The sequence below is a fragment of the Tinamus guttatus genome, unplaced genomic scaffold (genome assembly GCF_059628265.1).
Source record: "Tinamus guttatus ecotype Peru unplaced genomic scaffold, ASM5962826v1 Tinamus_guttatus_pri_ptg000048l, whole genome shotgun sequence".
NCBI lineage: Eukaryota > Metazoa > Chordata > Aves > Tinamiformes > Tinamidae > Tinamus > Tinamus guttatus.
In genome coordinates, this window is record NW_028288582.1 from 2,767,445 (window position 1) to 2,783,482 (window position 16,038).

Below are 16,038 nucleotides of genomic sequence, written 5' to 3' on the forward strand. Positions count from 1 at the left end.
TCCCTGGTGTGTGCGGGTGGAGGAAAGGACAAGGAAAAGTCGCGTTCCCGTTAGCCTCCCGCGAGGACGTTGTGTCCCTGGGGTGCTCCCCTCGGGGTCGTTTCAGTGGATAATAGATGCCGTGCAGGTGAGTCAACCTTGTGTGTGGAGGGCCAGGTGCTTGACTTATTTCCAGGCTGGCATGCTAGGACACACTCTGGCACTCAGCACGTTTGTAAACACTGCTCCAAGCTGAGGAAGGCTTTTGTGTTGCAACCGGTTTTCCCTAATGCTCTGGGAGGGACTGGCTTGACGCATTTTCCCCAGGTGCCATCAGCAGTGTATAAAATAAACAGAAAGCATTTTTGCTGTGTGACCTTTACAGCAGGGTGATCTTCAGGGAGGACAACCAGGAGTGAGTGTATTTGGGCAAAGTACCAAACTTTGTCGGCTCGTGACCCTGGAATGGAGCAGAAAGCCTCATGTCATCCTTTGGGTGATGTGGTTCCCGACCTCTCATTTGCTATATGTGAATTTAATGTTTGACAAGTCATTCCTGGAGCAGAGAGATGGTTTTTTTTTTTTTTTTTTGGGCTCCTCTCTCTTTTTTCAATGCTAGGGAGATCCTTGCTGGTATTACCAAGTGGAGCTGAGATGCTGGCCTGGTGGTGTGGCTGGGGGGGCCACTTTTTTGGCTCTCACTTTTTTGAAAGCGTCCAGGTTTCCCATTAATAACCTGCTGCTCCTTGATAGCCTTTCTGTTTGCATAAAGGCTCAAGAGTTCTTTTATATGTAGCAAAGGGAAGTGAGCAGCAGTTCCTGATCCGCTTCCCATGCTGTTCGGTGCAGGTGCAGCCTGGCTGCCGGGCTGCTTTGGAGAGGGGAGCGCGGGGCAGGCCTGGGGCCACGTTGTGTGGTGAGAATTTGAGTTACGTGGCTGTTTCCCAGCATGTGTAGCTTGTGTTTTTGTGTCTGAAGATGTCCTCTGGTTTTCCTTTCTGAGCAGTAGCTTTTTGCTGGCTTGCTTGCAGTCAATGGGCTGTTGTCTGGAAGGCCCCAGTCCTGCAAACTGTAACACACGGAGTGTTTTTCTTCACTGCACCGAGTGTTTTTGGTCATAGATGGTACCTGTGGGTCTAGGAAGTCCGCAAAGCTGATTCAAAAACCTCCTTAAAGCCTGCGGGGGGCTGAGTTTTTGCTTCTTATCCCTCCTTGAGTCCCTCATTCCTGGTGGGCTTGAAGCAAGGTGTTTTCTCTAGCAGTAGCTGGAGAAGGATTTGGCCCCTGTGATTATTTTTATTAGTTATTTTTTATTATTATTTATTTCTTCTTGTAACATGATCAGCTTCCCACAGGTTATATCTGAGAATGACTAAACAACAGTGTTCCCCTTGTGCTTTTGAACCTAGTTGTGATGGAGTACTGAGTTTTAACATACCTCTGAAATGGCTGGCTTGGGGATGGCAAAAGTGCCTTAATTGTATATTGTCCCAAACAAAGAACTTCTTTGCAGTGTGGCCATTTAATGGCCCGTTTAGCTTTGCTTGAAACTGGTTCTGCCGAAAGCTGCAGAGCTCAAGTCACAGGGTTGGTCTTTGAGCGTCACCTGTTTGTGGTGTAGGTGGGGGGACCGGGCAGGTGCTGGTGACAGTTTGAGCTGTTTGACTCTGTGCCCAGAGTGAGAAATTACTGCCTTGCTAGCAGAACCAAAACATAGTATTATCTTATTAGTGCATTCACATCTTTGTACAATTAAACTGCGTTGCATTCAAGCGACCTTTGCTGCACTCATTCCCACAGGTTTTAGCACTTTATCATTTATAGCAGATGAGAACTCAAGGGATTTAATTCCACACAGTGAGTGCTGGTAGCAGTCGGGTGCGATGGGGGCGGTGGGCTTGGAGTGTGGGAATCAGGGTTGTCAAGGCCCCGGCAGTGAGATAAGAAGGAATGACCTGCAGGAAATACCCCAATTACCCCTTTCTTAGCTTCTTTTGGGGGAGGGCCTTTCTCCCATGTACACGCTCCAGATAAAAGCTGAAAATTGATCAGCTTGGGATGCAGTCGTGTTAAATGTGCGTGAGGGCTGATCACGACGGGGGTTCCCACAGGGTGTTTAGTACGGCCCGTTCCTGCCGTACCGAAGGAGAACGCGGTGCTGCAGCGGTGCCTCGTGTCCCTCGTTTTGGATTCGTAGCTGCCTGCTTGGCAGTTCTGGATGCTGCTCCCTGAGCTGCTAGTGCAGGTGCCTTTGGGACAGGGGGACTGTTCTTCGAGTAAGCATTTCTATCCCCGAAACTCCAGAGTCAGTTCTTCTATTTTTAACACAAAAGGGATTTGAGCACTCAGCGTGTCACGATGGCAGTGATATGGCCCAAAGCAGGGGTGACGTGTAAAGGCTCGCTGAAAGGAGAGGGGGACGCGGAGGTGGACTCTTTCTGTGCCTCCATAGGGTCAGTGAACTCATTTACTCATTAGTTTATTTTTAATGACCACGTCAGCCCCCAGGATGTGCTGGGCAGGGCGATGGTTCCAGCCTGGTGGTGGTGGGAGTGCAGGGAATGGCTGCGCTTGGCCAATGCCGACCCAGGTGTCCGTCTGTCCCCAAACCACTCACCTCAAACTAGAATGTGACCCAACCTTTCATTTTTCCTGAACAACTGTAGCATGGCTTTTACTGGGGAATTTTGTTAGGCTGGTTAACTTTGTGCATTGGATTGAGGTCATGCTGCAGTGGGTGTCACCAAACTTGTTTTTCAGGGTTTTCCAGCAAAAAACACCCAGCAAGTTTCTTTCTTTTTTTTTTTCTTCCCTCTCCTTTTCCTTGCCCTCCCTAGGCTCATATACTGTAAATGCAAAAGGTTGTCTGCAGTTGCTTTCCAAATTCTCCTGAAGGGTTGCACAATGGCATCATTAGTCACTGCAGTTGCAGCCTGTGTGCCTGTAACTGGATCCTTTTCAGGATTTAACCGTTGCATGTATGAGAGCTGTGTAGGCAGAATGTAGTGTCTAGCATCTACAAACAAGCTCTGTCCTCTTATCTTTGGATCTTTTTCACTAGTAAATTTGGCTTATGTCCTTTGCAGAAGTAGGTATGCTGGTGACTTGTTCTATAGTATTGAAATGTTTCTTTGTTCTTGTTTCTTTGTGGTAAAGAGTAGGGCATCTTATACCTTTACCCAAAATGTCACATGTTGGTTTCAGAGGGTGGTTTGAGAGCTTGAACCGTCATTTAGATGAAGTTGCCAAATTAAGGGAGCAGGTTAAATTCATGGCACCTGAACACTTTAAAGAACTTCCTGAAATTGTATTTTTACCAGTAGGCATGTGGGTTTAAGAGGAGTAGACTGCTAATGATGGGTATTGGCAGTGAGCTGAAGGACTGTACCTTGCAAGGACAATGTGTGGTCTAAAGAGCCTTCTTGCACTCATGAGGTTTTACTAAAGCAGAGCAGGATCTTTGTTTCCATGTTGTGTTTTCTGTAATGAGAGGAGCGAGTTCTTTGGAAAGACTGTGTGAGCGTGTTACGGACCAGTGGCAGACCTCAGCACACGTGGAAACACCTGGGGGGACCTCAGCACGCACAGAGACACCTCCCTGCAACTGGGCCGCAGTTCTGGACTTGTGCTTTCAAAATTAGGACAGGTTGAGGTTTAATGAAAAGGCACAATTTCACAAAACCATTCAGAAGACTTGACGCTCGGCCCTGTGCAAGGAGTCATCTTTGCCAGGTTTATCTCTGATGGGCATCAGTGACAGTTTGTGCATCAGGCTTGCACGACTGGGTCCACAAATTCATAATAACATAAAATTCCATGAAATTATAGTAGTAGATAATTAACAGTCTAGGATCTCTTTAGGGATGTGTTTTATAGTAGAGAAAAGGGCATTCTTTGCACGTAAGCTGTTTGCTTTGGCCAAGAAGGTGAAAGGCAGCCAGTGCAAAGTGGGGACATCTGGAATGTCTCAAGTTGAAGGTTCCCTTTTCTCTGAGAAACTGATGTTCTGCTTTTGGAGGTTTCTTTACCAGGTACCTACAGGTCATCCTGGAATTTGCCAGTGACTGTTGCTTTCTGGAAGGCTCTGCAGAATCACCAAGTCATTTGTATACAAATAGCATAAAATTCTGTTTTCTAATGCTTTCGTGCTTCCTACAGATGTGTGTGTGATTTAGATGAACTTAACCCATTTGCAGCCTGAGGACCGTCATCTCTTGCATGGGTTGTGCACAGTCTCACCCTCCAGCACAATCTTCTGCCTATTGCAGCGGGGTCTGCCATCTGCAAGGGCAAATGCACATAAATTTGGCTTTAATTTCTCATGGTGCTAAATAACCTTTCAGAAATGTAGTTATGTATGAGTTATATGAAGAAGAAAAATCCTGCTCACTGGAATTGGCCAGTTGGGAATGACGTAATTTACACGTGTCCTTAATGCAGCTGTAATGAGCCTAAATAAGATGCTGACTTTGAATATGTGCACAGATCCTGCGTAGTTATGGAGCAGCATCATGTTTAAGGGAGAGCCTGACAGCACCGCTGACTTCTCAGCTGATGTTTGGGCAAAACAAGGGCCAGCTCAGAGGCAGTCTGGAGTTGATCATCTGCTCTTGGCCCAGGTTTCTGCTTCTTCCCTTGTCTCCAGTGGCTCTTTATTTAGTGAGTAGGACTAGTGGGAGGTGATGACATGTGGTATGAGGCTGTAGCCATGGCTAATGGAGGTTTATGGTTGTCTGCATGTTTGCAGTTTTCTTTCAGAGACGATGCAGTGTGAAGCAAATAGAAATTCAGAGATTTCTTTCTTTTTCTGCCTAACATTATCCTGAGATAGGAATGCACAAAACTATCTTGTCCCAACCAAGAAGTTAGGCCACCTCTGTGGATGGTGGCAGATGTGGTTTGTGGCTAAAACGAGCATTTAAAAGTGCTTCTTCCAAGCTATTTATTTTCTAAATCCCTGCTGTTCCTTGCTTGTCCTCCCTCCACTCCCTTATCAGCAGCTCTTACCTGTGATCAGTGTTAGCAGTCTGACCTTTCTCATCATTGCTCCTACTAACAAACCTTAAAAGAGTGAGTGCCTAGCACAAATTTTCATTGTGATAATGTAGTTGGACATGGCACTGTGACTTTGGAAGAACGCTTGATGCTGTCACTGCGATATGGAAACCAACGGATCTTCCTAGCGTCCTGCTTGGTAGATGTAAAGTCAGTGGCATTTTCCTCCTTGGAAAATGCCACTTCCAGCACTGGAGGCATTGTTCCAACTTGAGCAAGGCTGGCTCTTTGCTTCCCAGCACTCTCTAGGAAATGGTTGAGATGCCAGCAGAGCTAATGAACTAATCATCTAACACATCCTCCTTCCTTTGGTCTAATGTCTTTCTCTAAAAGGAGCTGCATTTAATGTGACCTTAAAGGTTGAAAATTTCAAAAGTTAGTGTGCTGATCACCAACTCGTTTAATGCACTAAGATAGCAACTGCAGCTTTTTTTTTTTTCTCTCTCTTTAAGCTTGAGGAAAAAGTTTGAAAAATGACTAAATTTGCAATGCAAAAGAATGTTCCCTACCAGGCTTTAAGTAGGTCAGGATCTGCGTCACCCTTGCAAGGGAAGTTGCGATCCATCCCGCTAAGTAGCCTACAGGGCTTGGGGAGGATGTTTCTGGTGCTTCTTTTAATTTTTATTTTTATTTCTAAGTCAGAACATACTTGTTCTTGTCCAGTGAACCATTGTTTCGCTGGACGTATGTTGTAGGGAATTTAAAGACATCACTGGAACACTTATCATGCTGTGTCCCACCAAGAATTTAATCCTAAGGTCTCCACTGTTTATGAAGCACAGTCTATAATTTATCTCATGCTGAGGAAAGCTGTGATAATGGTTGTTTAGGGATTATGTGAAAATGGAGTGAGGAATGACCCTTAAAAATTGCTAGGAAGTAGAAGATTCCCAAATGAGACGTGGGGGTGGCGGGAGGGAAGCTTTTTGAATTGCTACTGCAAGGATTTTCTAATGAACATTTTCTTCGCACTCACACCAGGACAAGTGAAGATTGGTGAGGTATAAGGAAACTTTTCAAGGAAATGCAATAAAATCTGGGTGGCTACAGTAACTAAACCTGTAGCTTAGAGCAACTGGCCTTTATCACTTCTGCAGCTCCAGGACTGCGCAGTCACAGCGTGTGGGAAGTTGCTTGTGGTGCTGAGATCATTAGAGGAGCAAAAGTGCCTCCTCTGGGAAGGGATACGCAGCAAATAAGTTTTAGGCACAAAGCTAGGAGGGTTTTCCTGTGTAACCTTTCCTCTGTAGCAAGAGATGCCTTACCAAGTTTGTGGGCTCATATTTCATTTCTCCTCTTTTTTTTTTTTTTAGGTTATAGAAATGTAGATTTGTCAGAACTTTAATGGTGAGTTGCAGGGGCAAATGTTCTGCGACTTCTCTGGTCCATCTAATCCGTGGTTATGTAAAAATGTAAGGACTGAACTCTGTGATCCGGCAGGTCCCTGTTTGTGTGTGTTGTTACGCTGAAGTGGACTTGTTCAGCAAGCCCGGAATTGTTTGTTGGAATTTGGTATAGGTGGCATGCCAAAAGCTTCCTCTTGATTTCCCCCTGCACATTTTGAAAAACCTTCAAAAAACCTTCAAAAAGAAATGCACAAACCTTTCATTCTCTGCAAGTAAATGTACCTATTTTCAAAATGGCAGTCTCGCACTTTAAAAGATACGTGTGCAGGGTTTTGTCTTTAAGGATTAATTCTGTGCTTGGATGAAAGATAGCAATAAAATGCTACTGAGTCCCTTTTTTTGGTCATTTTTCTTGATAGCTTTTCTGCAAGTTAACATTAACATTAATTTAGACTGATCTCTGTAGCTCTCTGTGGAGCGCGTAGAGATCATTCTTCGTTCTACTCCCATTGCTACAGTAAAGGGAACGGAGATTTAGCAAGTCATTGTAAACAATACTTTCAGGCAGGAAATTAAGACTGCCCCAATCAATTGAAATTCCAGTAGGGAATTGGGATATGATGTAGAATTACCTACAGTTGTCTGGGAAATCAGAGTGCTATCAACAACAAAAAGGCTACTGAGTCTTTAATATTCAAAAGCTACTGGTGCCTTTGGTCTGGCTTATTGAAAAGGCAGCTGTGTTGGAAAGAAGCTTGTTTGCTAAAGCCATCTTGGACTGATGAAGAGGAGAGAAAAACAATTTGAGTGGTGAGCATCAACTTCTGTTGTGCGTAAGTCACCCATCTAATTTTTTTTTAAACTTATGAGTGGAGGCATGTTATAGTACAAGATGTCCAGAAGATTTCCAAATCAGCTCCTATATATACTTGCTACCCGAACACTTTTATGTTTTTTAGAAGGTAGTAGGATATGTAATTGTTATCTACATGTTAAATGAGATGTATTATCTGAAATAAGACAAGCTGGGAATACTTAGGTTTATTCTGTGCCCATGAAATAGCACCACTGCTGTGATAGAAACTACGGTTCCCAGTGTAAATTCTGCACTGCTGGTTGGACCTGTTAATTTACCTTAAGCAGCTTATTCGCCTGTTTATCTATCTATCTCCTAAAACTTTTAGTGGATCTCCTGCAATAAGCTAATAGGCCATTCTTCTAGTTGGCCTGGTGGCTTTCGTCCTTTTTAAATGATGATCTCCCAGTAACTTTGTCACTGTTCTCAAATGCAGAAATTTGTCTTGTCAAGTTGCATTGCTTCCTATTTTTATGATTGAAAAACTGTCTGTAAAATAACCTCATACCTTTAATTTAAAATACTCAGAAATGCTGTGACCTGCTTTTTAGCTCCTTTAATTTTAGTGTTTTTGAAAAATTCCTGCCTCATCCTTTGTCTAATACCCCACCTGTTGTTCCTGCATTGCTTGTGTTGTAGCTGGTTTTTGTCTCGCCTTTCTAGAGGTGTGTTGGAGTACCCTGAAATTATGTTTCTCTCTATGCTTTCAAATCAAGCTAAAATAGCCAGATATGCCATAAAGAGGGAAGGAAAGGACAAAATTTAACAAAAATATTGGGTGCTCTTCAATTCTCAGCTTTCATATAGAGTCACAGAATAGTTGAGTTTGGAAGGGATCTCTGGAGAGGATCTAGTCCAAGCCCCTGCTCCAGCAGGGTCACCTAGAGCATGTGACACAGGTGGGTTTTGAAGATCTCCAGAAAAGGAGACCCTGCAACCTCTCTGAGCAGCCTGTTTGGAAGAAAAATACTTTTTATACTCTTCCATCCATAGGCTTACTTTGACTGTGATTGTGTTTGACAACAGGCAGCTTTAAATAGTCCCATCCTGGCTACCTGCACCTTTGTCCTTCCGTGTGTGCTGGTATAAGCACTCGTGAATTAAGTAGTGAACCGAACTGGGGAGTTTAGGTGGTTGAAAAATAGACCAATAAATAACCTGTGGTTGTACAAATGTTCATTTCTGGCCTGTGGGGTAGAATGGCAGGGGAGGGACCGTGTACAGCAGAGGCTGAAGGGAGGGTAGAGCAACCCGTTTGGCATTAGTGCTGGGTTATATAGAGAGCTGCAGTTTTGGTTTTCCTGTGTTGATTATATAAATTCAGGGTTGCTAGGAGCTTTGCTACCCATGCAGATGGGATTTGGACTTGCACTTTAAGTTGGGTCACTTGCTTCTGACATAAATTCCCTAAAAGAAAATAGCTTTTTTTTTTTTTTTTTTTTCTTCGTATCATGAAACATGCTTTACATTGCAGTTGGTACATAGCACTTTACAAGCTCAATCTGCCATGGCAATCTTTTCAAACCAGACAAACTTTCTGGTGGAGGTTGTAGTTGTTCATTGCATGCTGCTTTTTGAGCCCTGACAGTGTTTTCAGCGCCATCCCGAACATGGAAGATGTTGGTGTTGCTCTAATCAGCTCCTTTCATTAACACCATTCTAGTTGTTCTTCAGTGTGTATACAAGCACCCGCCATGTCTGTCTTTATCGGAATTGTTTAAGGAAACTCGATTGTGTACTTTTTATGCTTAGAGTGAAATATAAGCTTATGCTCTTGGCAGAAGTTTGGCTTGGTTCCTCCCAAAAGCTGAGAGGCTTGAGCCAACATTTGCAGATCATTCAACAGGTATGTCTGGAAGAGATGGGTAAAAGCTTTTTTTGATTTTGAGAGACTCTTAAAAACTCACATGTTTCCCATTGGGACCCCAAACCACTGTTGTTTTCCTGGAAACCTAGGTCATATGTCTGGCTCTCTTAAAGACGTGTGTTTTATCAACTTTATCTCTTTACTTGCTGAGGCTAGACATGAACTAAGGGAGTGTCTTGTGACAAGCTCTCAGTAAAGTGGACAGGATATCTGATCATGCCATAAATATATTATTTTTATTTTTTTATTATTATTTTTCCCTTTCACTATGTAGCCACATTTCCTATCCTTACTCCCACGTATCCATTGATATAATCCAACGTGTTGAAAGTACAGGATGGAAGGTAGGCTTGGACTGAACAAAAGACTTGTGACCTTTTGGAGTCCCCACAGCTTTTCAGTTGTGTTTTGCTTTTCCAGGTATGATTACTGGTATTTGCAGGTGTTTCATAAGACGAAGCAAATGAATGCACAAAATACTTGAGCTAATAAGGTCTATAAGCTCCGGGGGCCGGTTAGCCCACACAATGGGGCAGGAGTTTCTCACGCGCTAACAAACGGGCCTGGGAGGAGACGGGAGCAAAGGATCTGCTATTACGTTGAGCGTGAGATCTTGAACCTGTTAAGGAGAAGTTTGTTTGTCTTGGCGCCGCGAGGCAACGGGCACCGCCGAACCGGGCCGTGTCTGCAAAGGGCAGTTTCCGCATTTGAGGCGGCTGTGGAGAAATTTGGAGGTCGTGCAGTATGGTCAGGTGCACTGTGGGCAGCTGTCCGGACAGCTACCAAGTTCAGTGTTTGAAAACCCCCAAAACATGCAGGGATTCTTATTCAAGGCGAGTTAGGCATAATAAAGGGGCTGTTGACATAGGTGAATTATTATTTTAATGCATGTGTTTGCATAGTAGGCTGTAATGGGTCTGAAGTAGTTATTCTGGTACATTGGGTAAATTCTCTGTCGATTTTGGTTTGTCTAACTCGTTATGAGAACACTTATTTCTCAATGCCACACAGCTGCTCTTGGATTGCTAAGAATTGGCCTGTCAAGTAAATGCATTTTGGCTCAGTTGACATAATTTTGCTGCAAGTCACTTTTTTAAATAATTGTGTGCTTAATTGTCTAGACTGCAGTATTTCATGAAGACTGTGTTTATTTAGCTATCAGTAGAAATAATTTCTGTAAGCTATTTGTAATAATATCATAAAAGGTTATTCCCTATTTTTTGGGGAGATGGGGGGAAGGAAAAGCTCACGTGTGCAGGATAAATGTAAGTTTTGGCTTGCTGTAACCCCTTAGCTAGGTCCAAAACACTTGAAATGGTTTTGTAATGGAGATGTTGACACACACTGGGTGGTGGAAATGTTTGTTATTGATTCTTTCAATATGTCTCTTTTTGCTTAAAATGTCAGTTGTTCGAGGCTGTGGATCCACCACTACCTGGTCTGCTTTCTTTCTGGTAAGTGCAGCTGAGATGAGCTGGTCTGCAGCGTTTGTAGCACGATCAGAGTATGTGGGTTTTTGGAGGAGATGGTTAGCTGTGGCAGAATCCTCTAAATTTTTGAGCTGTCTGGGTTTGTTCAACCTCCTCCTCTCTGCATGTGGGGCAGAACCAGTCTGACAGCCCAAAATTGAAACAAAAGTGTGTGCGTGCATCTTATTCCCCAAAGATACTGTCTTCTTTTTGACTATTTATCTGCTTAGTAACTTGGCAGATTATGCTGAGAATTGACATAATACAGATTTAGACAGAGTATTATATAGACAGAGCTTTTTTTTTTTTTTTTTGTTATCCTTGTTTTGTGAAGGAAGATTTAAGATCAAGTCTCGGGAGTCTTGGTATTTCTGAAAAAAAAAAAAAGTTAGCAAAGCAATCTCTTGAGATTTTTGTCTTGTAGCGCATGTTACTGGAGGCTGGAGAGAGGGGAGCTGCAGACAACTGGCAATAGCTTACTCAGTGTGCTAAATAAATTCTTGTCTGTTCGTTAATAGAAAAATGACAGTGCTTGAAACCTGAAATGTTTTATATTATAATAATGAGCTGTAACCTCTACATGGCAGGTGAGACCTGTGAGACCTATTTATTTTCTAGTTGAAAACAGACCCAGTATGACATTTATTTATTTATTTATTTAGGCCTCCTGGGTTTTTTGAGCGCTTTCTTATGTTGTCCTTTTATAAGGTAGAAACAGTAAAATCCCTGTTAGAACTGAACAGAATCTGAACGGGGGGAAAGGGAGAGAGTAGCGAGCGTGTTTCCCCTCTGGCTCTCTTGTATTTTGCCAGCAGAAGTGGTGACCCAAAGGACCAGGCAGCTGCTTCTGCAAGTTCTTGGAAAAAAGTACTTCCAGATTCCTGAAGCCGAGATGTGAAAAGCAAAAGACTTTTCCTGTCTTGTAACAGTCCCAGCTCCCCTCTTGTTTCGGGGCTACTGATCTCCGAAGCACCTTCATTCTGCAGCTTTCCAAAGCGCTGGGTGGCCTGGCACCCACATTCCTCTTGCCTCTGTTTTTGAGCCCTACCCCTAAAATGAAGAGGGGGAATAAACATTTCTCTTCGTCCTTTGAAGAGCTATGGCTCTATGTTCATCACTGCCACAGATCCTAGAAAGAACTGGCATGTTTAAGCTGTACCTATTAGTCCATCAGGCTGTTTTTGGAAGAACGCGCAATGGCCAACTGCAATATTGGATTAAGTTTTGTCTATGTGGCAGAAACCGCTGTGGGTTGCGGGACTTCGAGAAAAACAGGTTTGACAGGTGCCAGCTCCATACTGGGCCACTATTGTCCCAGTTAAGAGTCATGGTGCAAAAACACAAAATTGTCTATCCAAGCTAAGCACAAAATCTCTGAGCTTTCTCAGATGCATCTCTGATTTAGAAACCAAGCTAGATAACTTCCTCCAAGATTTCTTGTGTGTGTGGTTTTCCTGTTTCTTTTTAATGTTCTCCATTCATAAATCAAGAATCACTCAATTGCTGTAAGCAAATTTCCCTTTGAATTCAGAGCTGAGGACCATGTGGAAACATACTTTTTATTTTTGCTATTCTTTCCATTCCAGTTGTTTGTGGTTCAAGTCTTGGCTATATGCTCAAGACACTATTACTATTTTGTAAATCTAGACTTCTGTACTTTATGCGTGTTACTTTAAATTTGAGAAGTATGTTGGTTAATAAGGCAAAAAAAGAGGGACTTAGAGCTTCTAAATATTTCATACTGTTTAATAAGTATATCTACTAAAAATAGCCTTTGCAAAGAAACATAGTAACTTCTCTAATATTTTTAGTCAAAAGCAGAAGCCGTAAAGATTTTTTCTGACATGATTAATGGCTACGTATCTCAATTCCTGCATTTTTTTTGCTAGGCTCAGCGGAATCTAAGATTTAAAAAAGAAAGAGTTGCTAGTACTCCTGCTTGCAAAAATAGCTCTTCCTTTATTCTGTTTTGTTTGCTCTTTTGCCAGCCAAATTAGAAGAGTGAGCGGCACCATCCAGCTATGCTCATGTGGTGAGCCCTTCTCATCCGTTGAATGTCCAAGAGGATTCATTCCTTATCTCCCATGCTCCTTGCATGAAGGTGGCAGTGTGTGTGCTTGCGTGTGTGGAATGCAGGATTGGGCACAAATCTTTCACCCTCTGAGATGGGTTTTGTCCAAAACAAACACTTGGTTCCAGTAAGTGTATTTTAGTTGATAAATATCTGATAGTTTTCTGGAGAGGAACTGCTGTTTGTTTTCTGCCATGAACCAGAAACGTTGTTAGGCTGCTCCTGAGGCTGCTGAACTCTAATGTGTAGAGGAGGCACGTGGTGCTGCTGGCGCGTTCGAGGTGTGAAGGCATCTTGATGCTTGGTTATTTGCCCTCCTTAAAATGTGGCATTGTCCTAGGTGACCTACGGACCGAGCTAGTCATTCAGTAATTCCTGGGGATGAAAAGGAGGAAAAAGACAGGACAAACCATGGAAATGAAAGCTCGTGTATGGGTATTTATTATCCTGTTGCGGAAGACCAGAAGACCTTTTTATTCCTGGAGATGATGTGGTTGCTTTCTTTGGTGACATTACTAATGGCCTCCCCCCTTGTTCACACGTGCTTAACTCCCTGGGCATTTTTCTATTGATATCTTCACGCGGATTACCTATTCTCAAGTTTCAAACATCAATTTGAACAGCAAGGGAATGTTTTAGTGGATATATAAAATACAAATCACAGAGGCCGTACGAGCTCAGTGCCAAGATGAGAACCAGCAATATCCCACCTGCATTTGTTTAGACCTCGTGTGAAATTGTCTTAATTATTTACAATTTTGAACAATTGTATAGTCCTTATTTTTTAGGCAAACACATTTGTCATTGTATATGTGGCAGGTATGCGTATCTATAATTTTTATGCAGAAATACAAAATATAATAATATAATACATCAACAATAAAGCATATCCAAGATACATATTTGTATAATATAATAGATTTTATCCTGTGTTGTTTTTATTTTCTGTAATAAACACACAATCAATTCTTGAGGCTTAAGCAAACCTAGAGCCACATGTTTTGGCCCTGCTTTGCAGAGATATTAGGCAGGGCTGTCGGTGCTTTGCTTGCTTGGGCAAAGCCACTGGTGCTGTGCTGGGCTATAAAAGAAGGCCTGGAGGATGCACTGCTGCCTTCGGTGCCCTTCTTGTCCTTGCGCACTGACGGAGAAGAGTTGGAGCTGCACAGAAATGGAGTTATCCTCTGAATTGCTGTCTGCCCCCATGCGCTGCCTGGCAGTGATTTTAGGTACTGTTGGAGAGGTCACATAAGCTGCTGTATCTCTTGGGCGTTGCGCCGTGTTTTTCCTTGTCACAGTCCGAGATGAAATTCTTTCAAGTTGCGGCTTGCTCTGCTGTTTGCACTGAGCCTAGCGCAGGAACAGAGGCTTTGGGGAGATTTTACAATGTAAATATACCTTTCTTAGTGTCTGCCTTCCTGCTGGGTGCCTGTGGATTGAGGGTAGCGGCAGTGGTGAAACCTACAGGAACTAGTCGGACAGGAATTTGGGAGATGGCTTTTTTCCTTCTTTAAGAACAAGATTGAAATGTATATCCAAGCCTGCTCGCTATTGCTGGGAAAGCGGCTATGATTTTGGTGGGGGCAAAATGACATCTCTCCTAGGAAATAACCCTGGTATATATTAAATCTGGGAGGGGGAGGCAAGGCAGGATTGGAGTGAAGCCAGTCCTGCCCTTGCCTTGTCCTGTACAAGCTATTTTGAAATCAAAAGGAATTATGTATAAATAACCGAGGGTGGAAGCGCATGAGTGAGTGCGAAGGGACTTGCTCACCTGGTGCAAAATTCCCATGGTGAGGGGTTGACTTATCTTTTTATATATATGTATGTATATATTTAGTACAAAGAGCTCATTTCTAGCCTTGGAAAGATGAGACCCGGTTTGGGAAGGCACCGAAGCGCTTTCTCGAGGAGTGGTGTTCTGCAGAGCTGAGTCTTGTGTCGGCTTGAAAGGCCTTTGATTTAGGGAAGGGGAGGGGAATAAAGCAAAGTGGTTTCAGGTGCTGCCACCTGAGTGAAACGTCTCACCCAGGGAGACCCTGTTCTGTGGCTCCTTAGGCAACATGGTCATGCAAAGCAGCAACAGCACCTGCGCATGCAGCCACCTGTGGAGCCCTGCACCTTTACACTCCCTTTTCTCCCGCTTAAAAATAGGAAACAGGAGAGGGAGGCTCTTGGCTGGGCTTTGATTGCTGTGTTGAGAAAGACAAAATGAAGCTGGAATGGCTGGCAGCGAGGGAGAACCCTTTCCTGTTCTTTCCCCACTGTCATTTAATGTTTCTTCTAGGCAGCAATGGGTAAAATGGGCTCCTGAAGAGGCACATAGCCCTGAGCTGCCATCCCTGTTGCTTGTGACTGGCAGGCTGAGAGTGCCGAAAGTTTTAAATAAAAATTTCCTCTGGTATAAAAAAGCCTTTTTCTTTTCTTTATTCTGTAACTCGTAAGCCACCCTCACATTTATCCTGCACCTTCTAATCCCAGCAGCTGTGGCTGAGCAAAACCGGCCGGCTCCGGCCTGCGCTGCCACCACCGGCCCTGCTGCCAGCCCTGTCCAGCCTCGGTGCTTCCACAGCCCCGTCAGGGCCCTGTCTCGTGGCTCCAGCCACTCCTGTACTTTTTAAATATATATATAATAATTATTTGCCTTCTTATGTTCTTCTTTTATTAAATGCTGAGTGGCTGGTCAGCAAATGTATGAAACCCTGTGATGGAGCTGGGCACCACCTTGGTATCCCCCCTCATGCTGACTGGTTCCTTGCGTGGCAAACTGGTTAGGGCAAATAAACGAGGCTTTTCTGTGCAGTGTCAGAGTCCAGCCTACACAAAATGAGCATGATGGAGTCGATAAACCAGCTTTTGCCTTAACACAAAAAGCGTGTGGTTGTGCTGCTGACATGGTTTCCCCTGGGGTGGCCATGGTGGAGAGCTCTGGCCTCCCTTCCCTTTGAGGGAAAACTGCCCTCTTCAGACCTGTTAAGGGAGAAAAAGTGAAACAAGGGCAGGGCAGTGTTGCCATTGCTGTTTAAGTCCTGGCTGTCCTGACACTTGTCCTTTTTCCCCCAGATGTGAGAGCTGTGTGGAGCTGCTGTTCGTCAGAGGGGCCGGCAACTGCCAGGAGTGCGATACCCCCCTGCGGAAGAGCAACTTCAGGGTACAGCTCTTCGAGGATCCCGCCATTGACAAGGAAGTGGAAATTCGGAAGAAGGTGCTGAAAATGTGAGTGTCACCAGGTTAAAGAAGAGAAGTTGGAGGGAAGAAACGTGTAGATGCACTTTAGGGACGTGCTTTAGCAGGATAGTGTTGAAGGGTTTATGGTTGGACTCAATGACCGTGAAGATCTTTTCCAACCTTAATGATTCTATGATTTGGTGGATCACTGTGCTCACAAATTAACT

At 43.8% G+C, this 16,038-nt stretch overlaps 1 protein-coding gene across 3 annotated transcripts in view; it reads left to right on the top strand.

Annotated features, from left to right (window-relative positions):
- The window catches only part of MNAT1 (MNAT1 component of CDK activating kinase), a 106,868-nt gene that overhangs the window by 15,811 nt on the left and 75,019 nt on the right, over window positions 1-16,038 (top strand). For all 3 annotated transcript variants that reach the window (XM_088539610.1, XM_088539609.1, XM_088539611.1), the window contains exon 2: window positions 15,707-15,859. In XM_088539610.1, the coding sequence (XP_088395736.1) occupies window positions 15,707-15,859 (153 nt within the window). The remainder of the gene's footprint in view (window positions 1-15,706; window positions 15,860-16,038) is intronic.